Source organism: Ictalurus furcatus, chromosome 1, assembly GCF_023375685.1.
Source record: "Ictalurus furcatus strain D&B chromosome 1, Billie_1.0, whole genome shotgun sequence".
Classification (NCBI taxonomy): Eukaryota; Metazoa; Chordata; class Actinopteri; order Siluriformes; family Ictaluridae; genus Ictalurus; species Ictalurus furcatus.
Genome location: NC_071255.1, coordinates 30,678,260 through 30,704,725, shown reverse-complemented (window position 1 = coordinate 30,704,725; position 26,466 = coordinate 30,678,260). Strand labels below are relative to the sequence as shown.

General features: G+C 42.9%; 1 protein-coding gene across 5 annotated transcripts in view; it reads left to right on the top strand.

Annotated features, from left to right (window-relative positions):
• Positions 1–26,466, top strand: part of pard3aa (par-3 family cell polarity regulator alpha, a) — a 434,509-nt gene that overhangs the window by 159,884 nt on the left and 248,159 nt on the right. For all 5 annotated transcript variants that reach the window (XM_053635967.1, XM_053635945.1, XM_053635955.1 and 2 more), the window contains exons 4-5: positions 17,551–17,717; positions 21,030–21,167. In XM_053635967.1, coding sequence (XP_053491942.1) covers positions 17,551–17,717; positions 21,030–21,167 — 305 coding nt within the window. The remainder of the gene's footprint in view (positions 1–17,550; positions 17,718–21,029; positions 21,168–26,466) is intronic.

Genomic DNA, 26,466 nt, shown 5'->3' with positions numbered 1-26,466 from the left:
AAATAAATAGCAGCAACTTTCCCTAGGACCTTTCTTATGAGCAGTGAATAGCCTTGTATACTGAATGTTCAGTTTGGAGTGGTTTGTTGTGATGATCTCACATCCATTTCCTACTCTAGTCTGACTATAACTCGGTTTAAACTGGGTTAGTGATGCAGTTGCCTGCTCAGTGTACTATCAGGACATGATCAAGGCTTTCAATGAGCAAAATGTACCACAAATTCAATACTCCAAAAAACAAAAACAAAAAAAAAAAAACCCAGAGTAACCAGTTGTGTCTACATTGCTCTTCCAGTGGTGATGTAATAGTCTCACTCACACTGTGTCTGGAATTGCTCTCTCACTAACTCCTTCACTATTTATTACTATTTAGACTTTTTTATATAGAGCAATATATATACCCCAGACTGACGTCAGACAAGACGTTCTTCAGATACAAATCATCACGGATTAACTCGCAACCCAAAACCACAAAAAAAGAACTAAAAGCGTTTTTTTTTGTATTAAATACACCGCTGATACGTACCGCTTGGCTTTAGTGTTTGTTAAAGGTCTTTGTTTTCTGGTAAATAAATGTCATGTGATCGGTATGCGTTGTGGTACTTTAGCGTCATAGTGGTCTGCATCAGTTGTACACTGGATTTCTCGTGCACTATTGGCAATAATATAGTATAGCGCTCTATAAAGGGGGAATGTTCATCCATTCAGGCATTTTCCCTACCGCTTATCCTCACAGGAGCGGGGGAGCCTGGACCCTGTCCCAGGGGACTCGGGGCACAAGGTGCGGGACATCCTGGACAGGGTGCCAACCCCATCACCGGGCACAATCGCACACTGCTGACAATTTACAGATTACAGACATTTAGACATGCCAATCAGCCTACAACGCATGTCTTTGGACTGGGGGAGGAAACTGGAGTACCCGGAGGAAACTGCAGAAACACTGCGAGAGTATGCGAACACCCAAAAACCTCAGAGGTCAGCCACAAACGTGCTAACTACTAAACCTCTGGGCCCTGTAAAAGGGCATAATCTCGGTCAGGGTAATGGTGAATCCACGGCCTATCCTGGCAACACCTGGAAGATTCACCTTAGACGGGATGCCAGATTTGGATTACACGACATCCTAAATGATGGATAGATAATAACTTCAGATACATCAGAGTGAGATTTCCCAGGTGGAATAGTGGGAAATTTCTTTCTGAAAATACCTTTGGAGTGGTTACCTGCCTCTGAGCAATAGCTGGAATCACTGCTATTATATCACTCCTATTCATTCCGTATAGTGTTTAGGAATAATATCACCTACAGTGAACTCTAGCTAGATAACCTAGCTAGGTAACATGTAGTAAGTTACTTGTTACTAAACATTTTAGTTGCATGTTTGGTAATTGTGCTTATATTAGACAGTTTCATTGTTTTACAGTTTATCCCTGTAAGTCTGGATTCTTTTCTGTTCTCCCTAAATATGTCATGTAGTATTATCTGTTACAACCAAATGAAAAGATATAAGTACAGTACATGTATATGCATTATCTGGGCCTTATCTAGTGCACTAATCTGTCTAATATGGTCAGATCACTGTATATAAAGTGCACTCGAAAGTGTATGAAATAATGTCATCTACCTACTATGTAATGCAGATCCCTGCTCCCTGTATAAGTACACTACGTAGTAGTTGGGAGGCAGGGGGTCAGATCCCTATTTGCTATATAAGTGCACTATAAAGTGTGTGAAATAATGACTTTTACACCTTAGGTAGTGTATTACATCTTCAGTACAGGTCAGTTAGGGTTCAGTTACACAAGTGCTCTACAAAAGGGGTTTTTCACATTGCACTTAACCCTGGGTTATCATCGTTCAAACTAACTTGTGTATAAGTTATATATATAACTTATAATGACAGCAGTATCTTCTCTAGGTAAAGACTCATAATGTATTGTGGCCTGTCTTTGGTTCCCAAGACCTGGAAGGGATTCCCAGTAGATTTATGCCTCTAGTTTTACAACAGAAGGCCCCTTTATACAGTGTTAGACAGGTTTCTGTTCATATAAACCTCTCCATATTTTGATTAGGCAAAAAGTGACATGAATTATTATGTTCCTGGTTTTGACCTTATAGTGTGCAAAAACTGAGACCCTTGCCTGGCCCTTTAGCCACCTTTGGTCATTGCTCATAGTTCTTACCCCATTCCACAGTAATCTGAATTGACAGCATGAATCTCTCTCTCTCACTCACACACGCGCACACTATCCAGAAACCCAGGTGTTGGTGCTCTGGCTCCAAATGTTCGGTGTGTTACTAATTTACAGAGCTTTGCCGCAATTGCCAATTTAATTATAGCCACCCGGCTCATTCTTTCTCCCTCTCTCCTCAGTCTCTTATCTGTTTTTTTGGTGTGTGTGTGTGTGTGTTTGCATGATTAAAACGTCTGGGTCATTTGTGATGGGTTTATGAATCCGACCCCAGGAGAAGAGATGAGCACATTAACATCGGCAATATCTGGAATCAGCGCTGTGATTGCACCAGCGACGCCGCTCGAACTTGCTCGCCCCACTGCACAATCACAGCTATTCAGACTCATCAGGGCCCAGATATCCTGTGATTGTTCCTCCTCTTCTCTCTCTGCACACGGCTGAAGATTAAAAAACATGCAGATGAGGTCAAGCAACTAATAATCGAATTGGAGATGAGATGTAAATTGCAGTAATGAATGTAATTTGCTTGTAATTATGTGGAATCGAGGCGCGCTTTGACTTGCCTCACATGCAAGTCTTGTCTTGGGAAGAGGAGAAAGAGAAAACTTTTTAATATGTTACAGTATTTTTGTCTGGTATTGAATCTTAATGAGAGTAAACCCAGGCCAGTTTACAATTCTGGGGGAAAAAAAAAAAAAAATCCTTAATTCCTCTTGGGTAATGTTACATGGGAGCATGTTTATCATTGAATCATAAAAACATCCTTTACTTTGGGATATTTTCCCAGTTTGTAACAGAAATTAGTCATACCACAGTCTGCCAATCTGACATTTGAGAAGATGTTCACATAGCAACCATAGCAATCAGTGAAACATACTTTTTTCCCCCCCAATTTATTTATTTATTTTTTATACAGAAACTGGTCTAGCACTGTTTTATTTCATTCTGACTCATTGTTCAAGAATAAAAATGCTTTGCTTGACATCTTTCACCATTTTCCATAACCTGGCTTCACAATTGGCAAGTTGGCAGGCCCCTTGAGAGTAAGAATTGGCAGCCAGTTATATTATAATCCACTTCTAATAGGAGCTCAAGAAATGGAAAAAATAATGCTGTAACCAGACCACTTGGATTCCTAGGTCCACATTTTTGGTTCGTACCAACTCCCAAGCGACTTCCTGGTGCGCAAGTTTCAATAGTTAGTTATTGAGAGAAAAGTCCACTCTTCTAAATCAACTGGTGACCTGATAGAAATGACTTTGCATCTCCATTAGACCTCCATTAGAACATTCCGGGATAGCTGGAGTGAGCTGAATGGTATTCATGAAGCTTTGTGTGGGTGCAGTAGGCGAGTGTTTCGAGTTCTACAGGTTTCAAGTGGTCTTGGGGGACTCCGAGGTGCTCATTAGGAGAGGAGAGTGCAACTCTGAGGCACCCTTCCCTCAGGCACTCTGGTTTCTGTGCTCGCACACTAATGCTTCCCCTGGCTCTCTTTAGTTTTCTACCTACTGTACTTTTCATCTTTCTCTACATGGCCTGCATGCGTGACTTTCCATCATGCCTCGCAGTTGATTGTCCGCTCTTTTCAGTTCATACCCACAACACTTGAAGATTTACCTTTTATATTTATTCATTTGATTGATGCTTTTATCCAAAGCGACTCAGGATTGTGACAGGATGCTGAGCAGTTGAGAGTGCCTGGATAAATTGCAGCTTGGCAATAAGAGGATGCGACTTTTCCACCAGTAGAGCAAAAGCCTTAACTACTGATCTATCACTGTCGATGGTGAACGGTTAGACATGACAAGTAAGCAAACTTTCACCACGACGCAACTGGTTAACAGCCTGAAAGTGTTCTATTGTTGGCGTTAGTGTTCCCGCTGGTATGGATTTGATCTCTCTGTGGTTTTGTAGTTAGCCCAGCATTTTTCCATCACAGTACCTGCAGGGGGCCACCTCCCTACAGGGAGTATGAGTAGAGAGGGAAGCCTGGGGGCGTCATGCTGGTCACAAACAGGCGACTGGACCATTAAGGGAATGCCTGCTGGGAAAATTGTGGACACCTATGGATCAACCGCCATTCTGCCAATCAATTTGCTTTGTGGCTTGCTACCGGGACGTCTCTCTCTTTCTCTCTTTTCTTGTGTCCATCCGTTCTGGATTGTGGCCTCATAGAAGTCAGTGAAAGGACATGGAGGGACTCACGGTCTCTACACAATTTCAGTGCAGGTATCGATCCATATGGAAAAGAGGAGAAAAAACTAAAGCTCAGATGGCCAAGATTATCTGAGCTGCTCAGAAGCTTCTCTTGGATAAATTTGAGAAATGGTTCTAACTTTTTGTAGTAGTTGTTGGTGTGCTTCTAACACTTTCCTAATCAGTTCTGGATTGCAGTCTCCCTGACTGTCTTGCCTTTATTGTTGTCTTTAGTCCTGAATTTGAGGGCTGAGCTGTGCAATACCATCAGCAAATATAATGTCAAGAATCATATCTCTGGGTAAGCATAGCTACGGCTGGACTATTTTAATTCGGCTGCACTCAGAGGATTGAAAGTTTCTCTCTTAGGTTGTGTTTATTGACAGCTCCCCCCCCCCCCCCCAGCTTAAATGAAAACGTGGTCTCATAAATGCGGGCTCAAACATTCGCACTCTGGCTTGTGCTCTCTGCCTCCGCTTTATCTGACATTGAAGGGTCTTCGTGGGAGTGAGTTAGAGCCAGAGTTTATTAGTTATGGCATCTCTTAATCATCCTGGATTCTTCCATTAGAAACTCAGCATGAATGAGCACACATGGAGACAGATAGAGATAGAGAGGGACACAGAGAGAGACTGGGGTTGGGCTTCATGCATGTGTGGGTTGCAAGCTCATCTAATTCAAACTATCAGTCATAAAACTATAAATGTGCCACAGTTTAATCCAAAGCTTATTATAGCTAATTGTTGTAGCCATTGACACTGTTAAATGGGTAAAGAACCGATCTGGTAATGAAGTGTGAAGCATGCAGATGGATAAAAAACGTCCCTCTGCCCTGATGGGAGTGTATTTAATTGATCGAAATGGCTGTCTGAGGTGAATCAGAGTGTCTGTGTATTAAAGAGTTAAAGCTCCTCGTTTGCCCTGAGACAAATTCCTGCAGTGCCAGATTGGCACCAGAGTTCTTCCTGCTCCTTTTCTACACATTTTTAATGTCCCTGTCATAGTATGTCGATTCGGTGTGATCGCAGGTCATGTATAATCCTCTAGATCACCCGCAGGCTTGTCTAACCCTTCATCTTCCTCACCCTGACAAGTTGAAATCAATGCACTCCTTCAAAAAATGTTCCAAGTCTCAAACTACACTTGCAAACCCACAGAGTGTGAGCTGAAACAGAGCTGCAGGCCTGTCGCGCCCTTTCGAGGGCTTCTTCCACGGAGGTATATGCATGTTAGGATCATTAAGAGTGTCACCCAGTCATTGCCATTCAACTGACGTAGTGCCTTTCAGGCTCGCTAATTCAAAGCTCCGACTACAAAGCTTTTCCTTCTTCTGAGGCATGAATGCAAGCGAAGGGAAGATCTGATCCGTGTCCTTGCCCTTTCAGTCCCCGTGGCCCCGTCAGAAATACACCCACGTGGTGTTTGTATAAAGCGTTCAGATTAGTAGGCAAAACTTCAGCGTTTATTCGACTTCTTGCTGACACTCCTGTCACTGCTACCCTGTTTTCGTTGTTGTGCTTTGGGTTGCGGAATTACAGTAGGTCTAATTGGGGCTCATTCTGTTCAGACCTCTCATTACGCTCCTGAGGGACTCACTTGTCTTTTTATTCCTCACCTGACTTTCACTGTAGAAACGTTGACAAGGCAGGGAATCAGGAAGTCACCCTTATTAGCCTAAAGTCTATAGAATTGGGGGGGGGGTTGGAGTTGGAGAGCTGCTTTGGCATCCAACAGTTGGGTCCATAAGTATTTGGACAGTGACTCGATTTTTCTGTAATTTTGCTTCTGTACACCACCACAATGGATTTGAAATGAAGCAATCAAGATGGTATTGAAGTGTAGACTTTCAGCTTTAATTCCAAGTATTTAACAAAAATATTGCTTTAACAATATTTTGCAGCGTCTCCCTCCATTTTCGCAGACTCAAAAGTAATTCGACCTACCCGTAATTATAATTATTAGGATTATTTTTAATACTTGGGTGCGAATCTTCTGAAGTCAATGACTGCCTGAAATCTGGAACCCATGGACATCATCAAATGCTGAGTTTCCTCCCTTGAGATACTTTGCCAGCCCTTTTGCTGCAGCCGCCTTCAGTTGCTGCTTGTTTGTGGGTCTTTCTGCCTTCGGTTTTGCCTCCAGTAAGTGAAAAGCATGATCAGTTGACAGTGATACTCTACCTCCTTCAGAGTGTTCTTGACTTGGCTAGATGTTGTGAAGTGGTTTTTCTTCACCAAAGAAAAAATTCTGTGATCATCCGGTTTAGTGGTCTTCCAGGTCTTTTGGTGTCGCTGAGCTCACCAGTGCATTCCTGTTTTTTAAGAATGTACCATATTGTTGATTTGGCCACTCTTAAAGTTTTTGCTATCTCTCTGATAGGTCTGGGAGTTTTTTTTTTTTTCCCGGCCTAATAATGGCCTCCTTCACTTGCATGGACACCTCTTTGGTGTCGATTTGAAACACTTGGAAACAACTCTAGAGCTTTTTGCCTCCTGAATTTGTCATGTAATAACGAGGCCACACCTGGCCATGAAACTGCTGATCAGTCAATTGTCTAATTACTTTTGAGCCTGTGAAAATGGAGGGAAAAGGCTGTAATTCAGTTAATGCGGTATTTTCCTTAAACCCCTTGAATTAAAGCCGAGAGTCTACACTTCAGTCACATCACATCTCGCTTCATTTCAAATCCATTGTGATGGTATACAGAGGCAAAATTCCGAAAGTTGTCACTGTCCAAATACTTATGGCTGCAACTGTATGCCACATGCTGGCTCACTTACATACAGATGAGTGCCGAATTAAAGAAAACTCCTTACAATCACACTTTATGTTGGTTCTTCATATCCATTTTTCGTCATGTCCGTCCTTATATACTGTGACAGGTTTCATTGGCCCTGATCTGAATGTCAAGAAAAAGCTACAGTTACCCCTGAAGAAAACCCTGCCCTTTGTTTCACCCTTGATAACTTGGATTTGTTGTTGTGAGGTCATGTTGGTGCTAGTGCCGGGTGTTAGATGGCACAAAGTTTAGAGTGGTGCTTTGGTAGGTGTTCAGACTGAGTGTCTCACTTTTCACCCAGCTATCAAACTCTGCTTTTTTTGTACATGGTGTATTAGATGTATGTGCAGACAGAGGTCCTGTTTATGCCTAAATTTCCAAAGCTGTGTGTAAGCTATGACACTATAAGTGGGCTAGGTGGGAGCTGCAGTTTAGTTAGGATGTGTGTTGCATTTTTCATGAAACTGACTCAGTAAAAAAGGCTATTTTTATCCTCTTCGGTAAAGGTTTGAGGGCAGAAAGGGCACGGCAGGATGAGACATGGGAAAGTCTGCTGGAATTTGCTGATAGTGATGTTGATCTGGCCTCTCTTGAGTGCTGTTTTTTCTGCCTTTGCCGTCCCACCCATTTTCTTACATTACACAGACTGGATATGTCTGGACTCTTATTATAAATAGCCCAAATCTTTCGTTTAGTGTAAAAACACAGTGCAAGTAATTAAGCCGAGTGCTGTTTTGGCCCCAAGATCATGTCTTTGATCTTGAGAAAACATTTTCCCTGACATTTTTTATGTTGTTATTTTAGTACTTTGGCTCCATCAGCCTATTTCCCAGGACGTGGCCGTGTCCTATTCAGGACCTGAAGACTAAAAGATTTGACCGACTTGGGCTGTCAAATTCCGTTGCAAGTCATGAAACTTGTGTTTCCTTATTACCATGATAACGTAGTAACACAATTACGACTTGTATTTTAGTTTTGTTGATTCAAATGCTGTAGAGATTATAACCCTAGCACTAGCTTGTGTTCTTATTTGTTACATTTCTCCCTCTTGAAAGTCCTAAATTTGTTATAAGAAGCATGCATGCAACACGAAAAAAATGGTTGAATATGATGGTGCATCTTGAGCTAGCATTAGTCCCCTACTCTCTTCTTAAATTGCTCGCTCCCTGTTGTTCCGTGTTGATCCCGGCACGCTGAATCACAACAGAACCAGTAGGGGTTTAATTGTGTCATGACAACAGTCATCACTTTTGATGAGCCCAAATTAGAACAGCAGAAATTGGTTCCTGATGACATCACAGCTTGGTTTCCCAGAGACTGATGACGTCACAGCGGGGGGTTCTTGAACCCAGTGACATCACCGCAGGGTTTCGGCATCCTCATGACATCACAGCGGGATTTGGACCTACGGAGGGTGTCACTGTACGCACCTGACCTGGCTAGCCCTCTTTGGCACAGTGCCTTCACTCATCATAAGGCCCCAACTGGTTCTGTACCTCTCTGCCCATCAGACTCATTCCTCATTGTGCTGAGATTAAAATGGTTCCTGAAAATATGACCCCAATGTTCATGTAGTACTGTGGATAGATGCTTAAAAAATGCTTTCCAGTGCCAGGGACAAATTGTAGGAAATTCAGTTGATCAGCAGGACCTTCAGAGTCAAGCACCCCATAATTTCATGTTCTATTGCTACACTCTCAGAAATAAAGGTACCAACCTGTTCTTTTATTTTCCGCCGAGGTGGTACGATCGGGTGTATCTTTTACTTAATTTTACTATTCATTTGTATATTATAAACCTTATAGGTATATATTTGTATACCTTTATACATGTATATGTGACCATTAAGGCTTTTCCCTGATCATTTATACGTAACAGAAGATGGATGTATCTTCACTGTAGTTCAGCTGACTTTTCCGTGCACCTACATTTCTCTGATTAACCGTATCAGAGTAGAGTAAATAGTTTATAGCTTATCTAGCTAAATTTTTTAATAGCCTTCCCAGGACACACGGTGCTGGATGCTGTCCCGGCATGGTGCAGTTTTTGTCCTGCCAAAGTCTTTCTCCTGCTACAGAGACCCCTCTTTGTGTTCTGCATCGCTGTCTTTGAAGTGGAACCGTTCTTTCAGGTTTGATCAGAGATGAAAGCTGACTGTGGAACAGATCGGAGAGTTCCACCACCCTGTACGCCAGTATCCGCTCATCAAGGCAAGGACAGACAGTCTGAAATAAATATGCATTTGCGTTGGCTCACCTCACCTCACCTCACTGGACAGAGTTAAGCAGTCAAATCAGTTTCGCCTCGTTTTTAATCATTATTCTCTGTTCAAAAGCCATTTTGTGGGATTCCATAATTCTTCCCAGCAAATACTGCTGGGAAAACCTCACTATACTCCTGATATTGAAGCTTACATTACAAGTATCTATTCACAGATGTTGAACAGATGTTGTGTGAATTTCATGACATTGGCGTTAGTGGAAATGATGTATGCCGCTGCATAGCAATTCGAGTGATGTCATGAAGCACCTGCATAAGCAACAGTCGTCGTCTTCTTTCGGGTCGCCACAGCGGATCGTGTGTCTCCGTCTCACTCTTGTTCTCTTCATCCTCCTCAGTCACACCAACCACCTGCATGCCCTCCATCACCACATCTATAAACCTCCTCCTTGGGCTTCCTCTTCTCCTCCATCTTCAACGTTCTTTTCCCGATATACTCTGATCCCTCCTCTGCACATGCCCAAACCTTCTCAGTCTCACCTCTCTCGCTTTGTCTCCAAACCATCCTATCTGCGCTGTCCTTCTAATATACTCGTTTCTAATCCTGTCCATCCTCGTCACTCCCAATGAAAATCGCAGCATCTTCATCTTTGCCACTTCTAGCTCTGCCCGCTATCTTTTTGTCAGTACCACCGCCTCCAAACCCATACAACATAGCCGGTCTCACTACCGTCTTGTAAACTTTCCCTTTCGCTCCAGCAGGTACCCTTCCGTCACAAATCACTCCTGCCACTCTTCTCCACCCACTCCTCCCTGCCTGCACTCTCTTCTTCAATTCTCTACCACACTCTCCATTACTGTGGTCAGTTGACCCCAAGTATTTACTCATTCACCTTCACCATCTCTGCTCCTTCCAACCTCACCATCCCGCCACCCTCCATCTCATTCACGCCGTCTTGTACTCCGTCTTGTTCCTACTGACTTTCATTCCCCTTCTCTCCAATGCGTACTCCCACCTCTCCAGGTTCATCTCAACCCGTTCCCTAATCTCACTACGGATCACCGTGTCATCCTACGAACGTCATCGTACATGGGGACTCCTGTCTGATCTCATCCATCAACCTGTCCATCGCTAACAAGAAAGGGCTAAGAGTCGACCCTTGATGCAATCCAACCTCCACCTTGAACCGGTCGGTCATTCCTAGCGCACACCTCACCGCTGTCACACTGTCCTCATACGTATCCTGCACCACCCTCACTCCTCTCTCGGCACGTCGTCATACGCTTTCTCTAAATCCACAAACACGCAATGCAACTCTGGCCTTCTCTATACTTCTCCATCAACACCCTCAATGCAAATCTAGCAGTTTAATTTGCCTTTAATGTCGTTTCTTTCTTTGCTTTGTGTGTGATGAGAACTGTTCTTTTCACGTCACCCTGCCCTTCAGTGACGAGCTCCAGTGACGAGCGGCCCTGGTCCAGACAGCCCACTTTGAAATGTGCTGTTCACGACTGACAACAGGGACAAGATTTACAGCTTTTATCTTTATGTTGCTTATCCAGTGAGGTCCTTGTCTGAGGGACGAATAGTTCTGTGGTATTTACACTTAGCAATGGAGCCCTGCAGGGATGTTTGGTTAGCTGATTAGGACTCCTTCAGGGAGTACAGAATTTTAGGGAGTATATTCAGCACAGCTGGTCTGCTCTGGATGTTGGGGTAGCATTCCTGAGTGTCGCGTTAATTATCCTCCCCTGTGTAACAGCACTTTCTGTCCCCACCATGTGGGAAATGTCGGCCTAGATGATGCAGGATTTATTTTGGAGTAAGTTTTTTTATTATTATTATTTTTTCCCCCCGCCTTGCTCATATCACTAGAGGATAGGGGTGGGAATCTCTAGGCACTTCACAGTTCAGTTCAGTTTCTCTTTATGATGCCGTGATGCAATTATGTGTGCATCTGTCTTCATTTCTAGCCTACATCAGGACTAATAAACACTTTTTCTGTTATGACCTGCTGCAAATGAGATGCATAGTCAGATGCCAGGTTCTGGCAGCGTTCCTGAGGAATCTTAGCCCATTCCTCATGAGCAATGGCCTCCAGTTCAGTAATATTCTTGGGTTTGCCTTTTTATTTATATATATATATATATATATATATATATATATATATATATATATATATATATATATATATATATATATACATATATAGCTGGTTACGTCTCATCATATTATTACTCAGCATTGTAAAGAAATTTTCAAAATTGAATGAGTTTTATTTTTTTAAATATATGCAGAGAGCTTTAAATGATATGGTTATATTTTATGTAAATTATGTGAGTTTAAGGTATTTAACCATTCTCAGTAGGCTAAAAGCAAAAAAGTTTCAGTATAAAACTCCTCAGATACGCGCTTGCATTTAAACCCTTTTTAAAATATATATAATAAAGATACTGCAAAAAATAAAAACCCTTGACATACAAGACACATGACGTTGTATACAGTGTTGTCTGTAGTGGTCATTTTCAGAAATGCTTGGTATTCTTGACTTTTTCCTCCGTAAGCGTATGTAAATGTCTATCATGATGCTTTCCGAATCATAATAAATATACATTTCTAAAACACGAATATAAAGTCCGCTTCTCTAACCCTCCTCCTCTGTTTATCGTCTCAGCATATATGTCCGTCACTCTGTTCTCCCGTTAATGTCTGTGTTTTGTTGAAACAAGCTCGGTTCTTTTAAGCCGTGGTTCCAGCAGACATGTGATAGATTCTCCCAGTTTCTCATCTAATCTCAGCCTTACTGCTGTTTGAAGACTGCATTTGTTTAGTAAAACAAGCCTCTTTTATGCTCTACTCTTATCTCTGAAAGGCCTTGGCTCCATTATATCGTACTTGTTCATAAAATTGTATTTTGAAATATGAGGCTTGAAGTGGTTTGTTTTCTCCGAGCAGTGCGATTAGACAGCAAGGGAAACATGATGCTTCTGTCCTAAATGGTACACGCTGTCTCTCGGACTGAGACAGGAAGCTTCAGTCAGCTCAGCAGGGCCCTTTTGGAGTAGTCCATACATGGTTGGGCACATTCAGTCTCTTTTGCCGTGTTGTGCAGGGGTTTTTTTTTTTCTTCCCCCCCACTCTCTTGTAACCCCCACACCTCCCCAAAATCCCACCTACATGCTGGCTCAGTGTCTCCGTCTGACTGTCCCGTGTCTATTTTTATTCCACGCTACCCTCCCCAGCCTCTCCTGTCCTCCCTGCCCTGTGCTGTGTCCCACCATCACTAGGAGTTTCTCATGCAGATCCTCATCTATGCTTTAAGTGCCTCCCGGAGCTGTTCAGCTCCGACACTCCTTTCTGCAGGTCACAGGTCTCTGTTTACACACGCCGATAAAATCCCCCATTACTGCTATATTTAGAGATCCTCTCCCACAAGGCCGTTCACTCCCATGTCCAGTTGATGCCAAATCCTTAATGTCTATTGGACATTCCTTAATTCCTGCTCTGCATGAACAGCACATTCCAAGCACTGAAAAGTTTCCCTGACTTTTTTTTTTTTTGTCCTCTCAAGGCAAATGCAAATGCAGGTTGGACTTTGCTTTTGATGAGGTCCCATGCCTTAATCACCAGGGACATCAATATGGACACAGCATTGACACTTGGCTCTTAAAAAAAAAAAAAAAAAAAGACCCTTCCCATCAAAGACATTATTTCATATTTTATTCATTCCGGCAGACCTATACAAACAACTCTTTGTTATAGACGTTCCAGGTCCAAAAAAAAAAAAAACCCTACTACATTATATTTTTTTCCATTAAAATACCAAGGTCATGTTCTTGATATCATAGTGAATCCATAAAACTGTGCCCAATTTATCCAGTCTCCATATTTGCATGAAGAAAGGAGAGAGAGAGTGAAAGAAGCGAGTGATGGAGTGAAATGGAATTAGTGCGCTGGCGTCCGTGCTGCTCATCACTTTCTTTCTTTCTTTTTTTTTTTTTTTTCTTTTTTTGAGTGTGTCCTCTGGCCGAACCTGCTCTGTATTCCGCCGTGTGACGGGCCGCCGCTGGCAGCCAGTCAGGGACGCTTTCCTCTGGCAACTAACTGGCCACAAGGACAAAATGGACACACTGCCAATTTAAATTACTGGAAGAACGTGGTAATGTATCAGAGCAACCTGTGTTTGAAAAGGCAGGTTCAAGCAGTGCGGCGCTAGTGTTGCTCAGCCAGGTGGAAAGTTTTATCCCGACGACGTTCCGAGTTCATTTATGAACCGGAGATTATTAGTGAATGCGGATAAAACGGATTCCGAACCCGGCACCACGTGCGAGGGCTTATTGCAGAAGCCGTCTATCGGACCGCGACACGTTCGCTTAATCTTCATTTGCTAATACTGAATTCATTGGGAAAGTATTTTCCTTCAAAGTACCTTTCATATGGTACGAGTTTGAGAAATCTGCTGTGGCGTATTTGCACTGGAAAATCAGTTCAGCACTCCACGTACGACGGACAGATCCGCTTGCACATGTGAAGTCACATGGATCTAATGTGATGAAAACGGACACACTGGGGTCATGCGTGTTCGTTTCTGTTGTGTTGCTCTCTGTGTGAATGACTCTTAAATAGATATAACTAGCAGGGTTTATGATGGAGAGTGCAGAAGTTGTAAATCTTATTAAGCCTGCAGTATTTAAGGTGCTTCTTGTAGCACTTTCTTTTCCCATCCATTCACATTTTCATGAAGGTGATATTAGGATCTTTTACATAACACAACATTGGTAATGAAATTCGGTAGATGTTTTTGGGTTTTTTTTTCCCCCCTCCTCATGTATCCTTTCTAGACATTTGCACTCTTTGTGTTAATTGCAGATGAATCCCCCTGTTGGACTATCTAACACACACACACACAGAGGATGCAGCCTGAGGCAGTAGATTAGTGATGTAAATATGAGCTTTGTGAGTGGTGCTACTGTGAGTTGAACCTAGTCTCTGGTGTATGGGGGTGGCAGACTTCTTAAGCGCTCACGCTGGGGCTGAAATTGCCCTTCCATCTCGTTAGGGGCCCTGGATGTCCCCCAACACACCTGAGATTGATGGCTGAGGAGCTTTAAGTGGTCGTCCGGGTTATTAAAGGCAGGGGAAGCCAATTTCTGTGCGGCGAAGAGCTAATCCGATCACACATTAGGAGTCTATATTGGAGAAAGACGGGAAAGGAAAGAGACAGACAGAGCAGGGTAGGGGTTTGTATGTGGGTCAGTCTGTACTCACATCCAGGCGAATATTTAGCATAATGGAGTCTTCAGCTCAGATCTTCGTATCTGCACAAAAGTCCTTGTGTACATGCCTGACGCATTTCACAAGGCCACAGTAAAATCTCATTGTGGCTGTTTTTTTGGACGACGTTGCAGAGATTTTTATCTATCTATCTATCTATCTATCTATCTATCTATCTATTTATTTATTTATTTATTTAACTAGAAATAGCCATCTGACATGAGAGTAAACATCATGACTTTGTAGGAAAATCCTACTTGTGTCAGTTATTCCATAAGACATCTGCAGATTTTTCTCATAAGTGAACACATGATGTGCGGCAGTAGTTCGAACCAATCCCACATGCCGCGGGTGATCGTATACGGATTGATCCACTTAGAGACTTGTTTAAAAATGAAATTCTAAACAACAGAATGAACACAAGCCCTTCCTGAACACTGCCACCTGTTTAAGGGGGCGTTCAAAGGCGGCCGTGAGTCGACTTGTGTCCTAAATTTAACGTTTTTTTGCTCACTCGAAGCCTGCCCGAGATTAAAAAAAAAAAAAAAAAAAAAAAAAGATGAAAAGGAGGATGAGGAAGGTCTTCTTTTGAATTTCATTCAGTCATGATCTGTAGCTGGCTCCAGCACATCTGCTGAAGGTTTGAGTGTTTCCTGTGTCTCTGCTGGACTTCCCAGCCAGACTCGCTTCATTACAGAGACGGCTTTTGACCGGCTTTGCTTTAAAGGCGGGGGGAGATCTCTACAGGATTTGGAGGCATTTTGCAGATGCGGCTTTGTCCAAACCAACCGTCTCCTCTCGTTAATGTTCAGTGGAATGTGTTTTTCCTCATTTTCAACACCACCCCAGAAGTATTATCTGCAATTTCACCTACAGTTCATGCCAGACCTTGTTATTACATGTCTGCTATTAGGGTTTTATAATGACTTTTACCAAGGTCAGTGTGTGTAATTGCAATTTTTTTTTTTTTTTTTCCTTCCCTCCTTAGCCTAACTCGTACTTTTTGTGTTCGCGTTAGCCGTTTTACGTTGCCCTCTCAGCCTTCCTTACTTTAATCTAACACGTGGGAGGCATTTAAGCAGGTCTTGATGCCTCAGAGGCCCGTCACCTAGATGTGAACTGGACATGAGCTGACCACAGACAGTAGAGAGCGTATTTAAAAATCATTACAGAGCTCTGGAAGTAATTTCAGGCCAATTTCAGACTCACACTGCCATAGCCCCCTGGGTATCATGGTTTTCAGGCTGCGCCCAAGGCTACGCATGCTGCTTCTACAATAAGTGTTCGTAAGAATCTTACATGACTCAGTATGGCAGCATATGGGTGCATTCTTGAGTCAGACGGAGAACAGCAACCATATGCTAAGCGCTGAAAGACGGCAGGTGGTCGCCACAGCATTTACGTGGTGAGTGAATGTACTCAACTGTCGGATCCATGTCATCTCTGAACGCCTGCATACCCGCTCCCGAAGGCTTGTCATCGGACCACGTTTTTGGCTGTCGATACTAAAAGGCTACCATTTGTTATGTAATCCTAACCATAACTCCCAGTCTCGGTGTAGCAGTGTTCATGAACAGTAGATTAGTCCTGCTTTAAACTGATGTATGAGTAAGAATAGCCTATTTTCCCACTATATAGCCAAATGGTTCTGAACATGGAGAGACCGCATTTAGATGGAATTTCCACATGAACCCTTTATTTATTTATTTATTTTTTTTGGTAAGGCATAATTAGCTAACTGTACTGACACTGCAAAACTGGTGGGATAGCTTGACGTGTTCACTTAATGTGTAAATGTAGACGCTTGTGCTGACGGGAAAGTTCAATTAGACTCCCATTCAGCCATGTAGTTTAATATTGCCTCAAAAGTATCCCTATTTAGTGCTGGCCATTTAGGACGATCAGTTTATAAATAGACATCCATAGGCCACACCTCCTTCACTGCAACAGCCAAGCTCCGAGGCTACTACTTTCTTACTGACAAATACACAGGCCATGCCTCCTTCATTAGGCACCGAGTCCGAGCCTCCTTCACTGTGACTGACAGGCAGAGGACATGCCTTTTTCATTGCTCATGACAAGCTCGCAGACCGTGTCTTTTGGGAAGCACAGTACACCCGAAACATTGATTTGATTTCACTTTGATTCAGTTTGTTGTGAATTGATTATGTTGTAAATATTGAATCAGGTGCACAGATTTTCAGACCCTCTGTGCCGATATCAAAATCAGTTCTGATATAAAATTGGAAATAAAATGACCCTTGGTTATGTGTGCTCTCTGCACTTGATATTTATGACTAGAGGTTTATGAATTGTGTTTCTAGTTTAAATCTCAGGTAATTAAACAGCGTTTTCTTGTTGCTGCTGGCCATCAGACATGCATTCAGCAGTTTCCTCTGTGAAAAAGAAGGCTCTGTGTGAAAAAGAGCACATCAGTCCCAGTGCCTGGCTGGACCTCTCTTACCTGACCTGTAGTTCAAGTCTATTACATCTTACCACTTCAGAGGCATGTCTCTCTGTCTTTATTCCTGTCCACTGTCTTCATCCTAGTCTGGGTCTCTCTGTACGGGGTAACAGGCTAAAGCATGGCTCAAAGATCATCATTGTCTTGGATTTTTTCTTTAAGCTGTAAGGGGCCAGGCTTTGTGTCTGACATGAGTATACTGCTGCTTTGCTGTCCTGTGTGAGCGCGGAAGTGAAATGGGCTATCTGCAGGAAACAAAACAACCAAGCTGAAGAGCTGTGGGTGGAATCAGCACGGCCATGTAGGACATGTGCTCCTCTTCACTCCTGAATGGCGTTCCTATTGTGCAATGAGACAGCTACCTATCAGGAGGAAGAATGTGATATTAATCCTCTCTGTGTCTCTTTCTCTGTCCCAGACATGCATCTGCAAGTGAGGCGCAGTAGTGATCCGGCTCTTGTGGGTCTGCCGGAGACTCCGCTCCAACCAGAAGAGCCGTCCAGGAAGAACCCGACACGCTGGTCCACCACGGCTGGGTTCCTCAAACCCAACGTCACCAGTGGAACCAACAGCTTGGAGCGCAAGGTGAGACCGCACAAAAAAAAAAAAATCCAAATCCTCCTCTATAATGAACCGTATGTTACATGATGTTCCAGTTTCTCAGAAAAAAACAAAACAGACAAAGACACGGCCTCGTTCATAAATAAAGTAATACGTAAATGTTTTCATAGGTCAAACTTGACTATAAATTCGTGCCCAGTTTACAAAGGTTTGGGTAACCCTGATTTTTCTGTTCTTATAAATATACAAGTTGAACACACCTCGAACCCTAAAGTATTTGCCCCCTCTACCCTGGTCTGTTAGTGTGTAAAGAATCATGCGCTGTGCTGTAATTTGCTCTTCTGTTTTTGGATGTAATAAGGTTTTGGTAAAAGGTCTTCCTGTCACATGGTCAATCCACAACTATTTTTTGCACATTGACCAGTGTGCTCAATCCGATTAACTCACCTGAAATGATTTAGTCAAGTTCAAAGTTTATTATAAGCCCAAAGGGCGATCATACAAACCAGACAAACAGCAAATACAACATTCTGACATCTTACAAATTTAAAAGCCTTACAGCAGTGGGAATAAAATAATGTCTATACCGTTTGCTTTCAAGTTTAGGCATACTCTAACGAATACCAGAAGGAAGCATTTTAAATTCATGGAACAATCTGCATGAATCGCTCTAGCTTTCTGTAAGACAAACCGTTTAAAGCTATTTGATAACCCATTTATGGCATTTTGGCAGACGCCCTTATCCAGAGCGACTTACATCTATCTCATTTATACATCTGAGCAATTGAGGCTTAAGGACTTTGCACAAGGGCCCAACAGTGGAAGCTGAGGCTTGAACTCCTGACCGTCTGATGAGTAACCCAGAGCCTTTAACCACTGAGCCACCACTGCCCACTAACCCGGTCTGCTTAATGCCAATAATCTTACCACCTTGGTTGACAGTGCCATTCAATGAGTTTGGATGTTTAACATTTACATTACCATACCAACAGCATATAGAGAAGCAAAGTACAGATTCAATATAAGATTTATAGTATATGGTCGTAAAAGTAGAGAGCCTCTGAAGACAGAAGATGACCAGAGATTCTTTCCATATGTTATATTTTTATCCCCTTGCCTATCGACTTTATATATTTGTACTGTATAATGTATTCTGGCTTTCACTTTACTGTCAACATCTGCAGTCGTACTCAGCTAGGCCTGACGAAAACCCTGCTTGCTTCGGACCGAAGCTGTGCACCTCATCTTCTAGCGAATTCTTTTATCTAAAGCGTTTCTCTGCGCTATACAGAATAGAGATCTCTCCTTTTGTAGTTCTCTCGTTTGCTTTGTTGTGTGGCTCACTTTGGAGGTCAGTGCCTTTGGCTCCTAATGAATCATAGAGATGCTCCTTCACTCTTTCCTCCTCCTGAACCCCCACCCCTCCCCACCCCCCCACCCATGGCAACGAGTGAAGAAGAGGCCAATTATTCTCTCAAAACAGCCCTCCTTTCTCAGCGATGACAACTCTTCAGTGCCTTAGAAATGGTAATATAGCGAATGAAAGGGTGGAAGAGAAGGCGGAGGCGTGGACGCTGTACTCAGGATGTGACACGGCAGCTTGCGATGAGATTAGCGTGTCTCGCTGTTTTTGCTCGTAATCCTATTTAAAAGCACTCCGCTTGTCAAGGTCTCCATAATCCAGCACTGTGCTATCATTTGACTAAGACTGAAGAATTAAGGTGTGTTTCCTTTTTCTTGCACTTTGCAGCAGATGAGTGTTCTTGAGTGTTCTTGAAGACTCAAAAGCTGGAGATGGTTGGAAGGTGTGTTTGTGGTCGATCATGCCAGATTGTATATTTACACTGCCCTCGGGTGCTTTGATGAAAATAATGTGAACTTGTGGAACAGTGTGAAATGCGAACTTGGATTCACTGTGCACTGCGTTAATGTGCTCCTGATGTCTTTATGATCGAGCCGGTGTAGTCTACTATATCGTTATGGCTCTTTGGGATTTCCTGGAGATATATATATATATATATATATATATATATATATATATATATATATATATATAAAATATACCTCAACCACATATTTCATATGAAAATCCAGATGTGCTCTATTTAAAGAGGTTTCTTTATGCTATTTTCGCTCTGTTCTTGGCCAGCTGACTGGCCTTCCACGCATAATGCCATCACTCTGAGCTTGGCTGTGTCGCACTGATCAGCACAAGTAAGGTCCACGTTTTCCTAGATATTTTTCAGTAGGGCTTTATACATGACTGTTTCAACAGGCTGCAATGGGATTATGTATGCTTTTTCTCTAAATCTGCCCACATATTTAGGTATAGGACATATCTGGAGGGTGTCTTGATTAATAAGACTAGACTTACATAGGAGATGAGAAGTTCTCTTTGGCTTTTTCTTGTGTATTTATTTATTTTCCAGCTGTGTGTTTGAGTGCTAGTAGTAGAGACAGTGGATAGCAGATCCACCCTTCTTTACCACTGATTTATATTCTCCCTGCCTGTCTCTTCGTGTCGTTTACTGTGTCATAAAAATTAATAACCAGGCTTCTTTTATGATCCCAAGCTCTAAGAAGGACTGGGATGATGATCAGTGGCCATGATGGCCCATTCCTTTACATTCCTGTCTGCTTTTCATTACCCCGTGCCCCAGTTAACCATATGGATCACTTTTCCTCCGCTTTGTGCAAAACTCCTCATGTGAATCGTCCGATTCTATAACCGGAGCCGGTTTTGTTTTTGATGCAGAGACGTCTGTAGCCACGAGCCGCTTTGCTCGGCGAACTTTCTAGGCCGAGGCCCCCGATGTGTGAAACTAACCCGCTTTATGTCTGTTTTTGCTCCATACAGCCAGAACGTTGGAGATTCAATTCAAGTGCCTGTGCTTCAGGGCATTTGATTTCACCTCCAGATGAAATAACACTATAGCCACGGTGTGAATTAGCAGCGTGTAATGGAGTTAATTAGCGAGGGAAGGAATGAGTGCATGTCGGAGACCTGGCTGGAACGAACGTGTCTTTGTAGGGCTCGGGTCCAAAACAAGCTTCCTTGGCCTGCCAATCATAATATCGCTAATAACAGCGTGACGAGTGTCTGTCATATCTACGGTTGGCATTACTGTATTCCATATTTATTATTTGATGTCAAATACAGATCATGTCAGCACAGCAGTGGAAATGTTCATTTCAAATATCTTGGACCAGTTAATTAGAATAAGGCTCAACGCAGAGTGAATGGAGTGTCATTTAGAGATATGTGAGTGGATTTACTGTGGACAACGTTTAATTGTTTTGTGTTTTATGTTCGTGTGTGTGCGTGTTTTCCACCAGGTTAAGGGACCGGCTGGGTACCGCAGTCTTCCTCGTGACACGGCAGCATGGGCCAACCAGTTCCACAGAGAGGGTGCACGCTCATCACTCAGTGCCAACCATCCCATGGTGGACCGCTGGCTTGAGCGGCAGGAACAGGTACTGAATCCTTAGCCGATAAGAACTCTTCAAGAGTACTCCCACAATGCATCTCTGAGTGCCATTCTGTGGTGTTTTTATTTATTTTATTTTTTTTTCCCCCCTCCATACCATCTCCACCGATGAGCATTTGTAACTCTAGTTACGTCCCAGTAACGCAGAATAACCTCTCCACACTCTTCCAGAAGTCAATGAGAGAATCGAGGTTAGACACCTGGAACAAAATAATATAGAACTGCAAAAATAACGAGACAAAGACTCCTGAAGTACAGGGGACAATTTCTCTGACCTTGTACAAGAGCACCACACTGCTAGTTTTGACTCGTTCAACCCGTCTAATAGCCGTCTCTCGGGCTCTCGACACACACTTGCTCTCAGCCTCGTCAGTCCTTCAGCAGAGCCGTCTCGAGGTGTGTGGGCGGCGTTTGAAACCTATAAAGGAGCGGAATGAAAAAGGAGAGGTGCGAAAAAGGAGATTGAGTCGTTGGAAGCACGGAGCACGCTGGAGGGAATTCACTTATTAATTTTCACAATCGATTTTCTCGAGCTGCCAGGATCCATTTCACCCTCTCGTTCCCCTGCTCTTGTACCCCGGCTCTCACCTGCATGCATTGGCAGTGCGAATGTTTGTGTTTTGCGGTAGGAGAAGCTCTCTTTGGCTCGTGCATCATCATTAAGGCTGTGGCATGGCGTGAAGAGAGTCCTGGCTGAACGCGAAGCCGCTGCTGGCTGGTAGCTCGATTCGGAGAAGCAGTCAGTCAAGGCCCAGGCTCGAGCTGACAGTGTAATTTATTTCAGCCGTACTGCGTTACAGAACAGCCTGACCCTAAACACACACCTCTCGCACTCTCTTTGAGTTTGGATCGTTGTCTCAATCTCTCCCTGACTCCCCCTATTTCTCTTTCTCCGTTTCGCTTTTCTACTTAGGCAAATAGGCTTTTTAAAATTCAAGCGGAGGCTGGCTTATGCACTGTCATCGTCCCTCTTGGCTTTCTCGCATTTATGAGCGATTGCGTTTTTAATGCCATCTACGGTTTAATGTGCCATTACCATTTTACAGTTGGCCCATGGAAAGTGTGACCCAGCCTTTCCACTTCAGCGAGACGCTACGGTTCGACGTTTCTCTGCTGATTTCTCACAGACCTTTAATTGCCACTTAATTCTATTGACATAATGTTGTGGCCTGTTTTATAGGTTTTGAATAAGCCGCCTCATTAAGTCAATGGCTCTATCTTCTCACAGCCTGAAGTACATGTTTCATATACCGCGGAAGAGCCGTTTTAAATGGAAGGGAGAAGAATGATGCTGATGAGATAAAACTTGTTTCTAATTATCTACTTGTCTAATTGAAGCCTGCTGTAAAGTAAGAGAGGGTTTTAGTAGCATGTGTTGGTCTTGATATGCTCTCTCTCTTTTTGTTTTTTCCTTTTCTGTCTGAAGAATCTGTTGACGTTTGAATCGACACTAGAGCAACGAACCATGAATGAAATATCTTCATATTGGTGGGCTAATTAAAACGTTACACACACACTCACACACACATTCAAGGCCTTTACAGTGGATTGAATGCAATTAGCTCGTTCCTCAGTTCATAACGATCCGTTTATCCAGTCATTTCTGTATTTTGTTTTCCGAGTTGTCGTTATTCTGCTCGAGAGATTTCTAGTCTCCTCCTCAGGAATGATCCAGAACTCGGTGGCTGTGGCTTATGCGAGCTAGAAAGAAGCACATCCCTCCACACTAGAGCTGTTTGCACACAGTGAGCAAACTTCATTGTTGTTTTGGGTTTATAGGTGAGGAATAAACAGTGTCGTCATCAGCCAGATCTTGCCTAGGACCGCCTGCTCCTTTGCTACAGTTTGTGTGAGGTGCAAATCGCCGCCGCGATACGGTGAAAATGGTCAGTGATGGAACTGTCAAACAGCTCGGGACTGAAGAAGCTAGTGTGTTAATAAATGAAAGCCTTATTACACACAGACTCTCATGTCAGAACATGTAAACAGCGTTCAGAACGTTAAAAGCGCGCGATTTAGCTTGCTTACGTTTTCCTTACGGCCGAGTCCAGCTTCTATGATATCATGGAATTTAACGTTTTGGAAAATCGACAATGTCTGAATGAATTTCTCTGTTGGATGTTCCCTGGCGCTTGTGCTGTGATGAGAGTTCGTGGCTCTGTGTCACAAAAGCAGCCCAATTGACAGGCAGTATTAAAAGACATGAATAAAAAAACAACATGCGTCAGCGAAAGTAGGAAAACTGTGGACCTGACAGCACTGCATATAAAATTCAGAGCAACCATCATGAGGCTAATCTACACCTGCTTTTTCTTTTCTTTTTTTCTTAAGGGAGCGGGAAAAAAATCACACTAAGAACGGGCCGCCGACGATCGCCGAACGTTTTTTTTTTTTTTAACACCTGCGGATGGAGCGTTTAACCGGTCGTGCTTCTCATTTCTCCACCCAGTTTTTGTGCAGTCCTCTCTGAAATGCGCACGTATACACTTTGTGTGTAGTCACGCCAGTTTCGTGCATAATACATAAGGTTTTTCGTGTAGATACAGATACAGGTTAGCCTATCTGACCCTGAGAGTTCAATACAGTTGAGTGAGGATAGAAAGTTTTACACAGGTCTTCATCCTGTTGAATTATTCTCTCCAGACTGGGAATGGGGGGAAAAGCAGGTGTCAGGGGTTGGAGTCACGTCGAGAAGAGGGAAGACGTGTACACCACAGCAGCTCACTGCATTGCGTTTTAATGATGTTTGTTGAACATGTTGAATAGTGATGTACTGGGGAATATAGGCATGCTGCAATAGCTTCTGTAAGCGTGTGTGGTGGAGCCTGAGGACACTCTGTGTAATGAGTGTGTAATGGACACAGGTTGACTGTGAAGGGAGCAGGCAATGAAGCTTCTGGGTCATTTGCAACTGCAGGCTCGGAATTGTGTGTGTAAAGGATACTAAAAGTTTGTGTGGCCATGTTTTCCCATGCAGGGAATAGGAGTGAGAGTTGTGCGACCGTGTTTAAGTCGAGTGAAGACTATTTTCACGCTTGCACATTTTCTCCTGACCTGTGGTTGATGGCACTGAGAGTTTGGTTAAGTGCTTAAGCTGTTTTCGAACCCTGGTGCACTGATCTCGGGCACTGATCTCTGGTCCACCTGGAAACAGTTGAACCAGGGTATGGCCAGCAACACGTGTAAAAGTAATCCGATCCCAGGGGCCCAGGCGTCCAATAAAGTGATTATTTTTCCCCTGCTGAACTTGTTACGTTACTTCTCATTTCAGGTTTCACAGTGTCAATGAAAGGCATGTTGTGGTGTGCAGTGGAGAGGAGAAGGAAGGCCTTTTATAGACCCTTTCCATTGCAAAACATGTGCTGGTGCTGGATGTCTGGGGCAAAGAGGACGTCATAAGGCAAATTGCAGATTTATTTTTGTGCACATTTATTTTTGTGCACATAAATATACAGTGTTGATTGATATATACAACTGAACCTGTGTCAAGCGATACATGGATCAAGTAAATCCACAGAGTTTATAGGAACTGTAGTAGTATAAATGTGCCGTATTACAAAGATATTACACACATAAATATATGAACGTATTTTACACGTATAAAATGATAGGAAAATACTCTTAATGCCCCGCACTGAGACGACTCCGAAGAACATCTTGTACAGTCTCTTATATTAAAAGCTCCCAGATTGCTCTAAAGCATCTGGAGCTGCTGTCACTGTATTTACATATAGATAACATCCCAGAGGTAATACACAGCTGTGATTTTTCTTCTTGTTTTGTTTGTTTTTTTGGGTTTGTTTTTTTTTTTTTTTTAAAAAAAGGATCCATCGACACTTCCATCCAAACCCGTACATCTATTGATGTGATAGATGTGAGATCTTTCTGGTGCATGTGTATAAAAACAAAACAAAACAAGAAAGAAAATAACAACCATGCAGAATGTTAAAGGTTTTATTTCTGGCTTTGAGGACATCTTTTCTCCATCAAAGCTCAACTGCTTACAGAGATGATGATTAAGATGAAAGATGCATGGTTTTATTGTTTGAAGCTGTTCATGGTGTGTGAGTGTGTAGCATCTCAGAGTTTTGTTAGTTGCCGTTTCTTCTTCAATACGTCAAGTCACAGTTGCGGTACTTAACTTGACCCATTTTATTTGAACTGTGATCAAACCCCCATTACTGCTCATGTCTTATTTTAATAGTCATGAAAATTCAAGTTGTTGTCATGGCGATCCTAGTGGTACTGTGTTGCAGATCTGAAACCATGGAATCGCTTGTAAAATTGTGGAGCTGTGAGATCGATACCAGCTCTGAACCGACACCTTTTTCCGTCAACGTCGTCGATGCAATAGGGTCTTTGTGACTCTGATTGGTTCTGATATAGACGTGGACCTAGGATGGGCGGAAATGGGCCGGATTGTTAACTCTATTTGAGTCTCGAAGGGGTGCACAAATTAACTCGCGCTCAGCTCCTGAATCACAGCACCAGTAAAAGAATTCCTTAATATATTAAGGACTTTTGAGGTTTAGCTATGGGTCTCTGTTATCCAACATGATGATGCAGATTATTAACAATATGTGCAACACGTTTTTCATATTAGGATTCAATTTGAGGATGGATGTAAACATATGAAAAACTTTCTTTCCCTGCCCTTGTCTGTGTTGTGGAATGTTTTTTTTTTTTTTTTTTTTGGAAGTGGAGGTGTTTTTGTTTCGGTGAGAGTGTTGAAAGGCAGTCGTAGACTGTACTGCGAGTGTGGTGAATGTGTATTGACATTTGCATGTGGGCTTGTAGTCAATACTAAGCGCCGAATTCTGCCCTTGACTGAAGTGCTCCGAATGCCTGTTCACCTTGAGATGTAACAGCGCAGTTAAAAAGCCTTATTCATTGAAACCTGAGTGCCAGAACAGTCATTACTTAAACACATCGCCTTGGTAGACATTGAACTGGTTGCTGTACTCTGCCCGAGCAATCCATTTCTGTAAAGTTTACTTCCATGGACAGGACTGTGGCGGCTGTGTGAGTCGAGGCCCAAAATGGCAGAGCTGTCAGTCATTCTGATTACTCAATGAGGACCAATTTTTTTTTTTGGACTCCTTTTTTGATGGTCTGATCAGCTTCAGTCTCAGGCTGTAACAGTCAGGGAAAGTCGGTAATTTTTCTCAGCTTTATCATTTAGCGAACAGACCGGAACTGAGTCGTAACTGCACAGAGGCGTGCGTGCGTGTGTGAGTGAGTGAGTGAGGTAGGTAGGCAAGCAAGGAAGAAAAAGAAAATAAAAT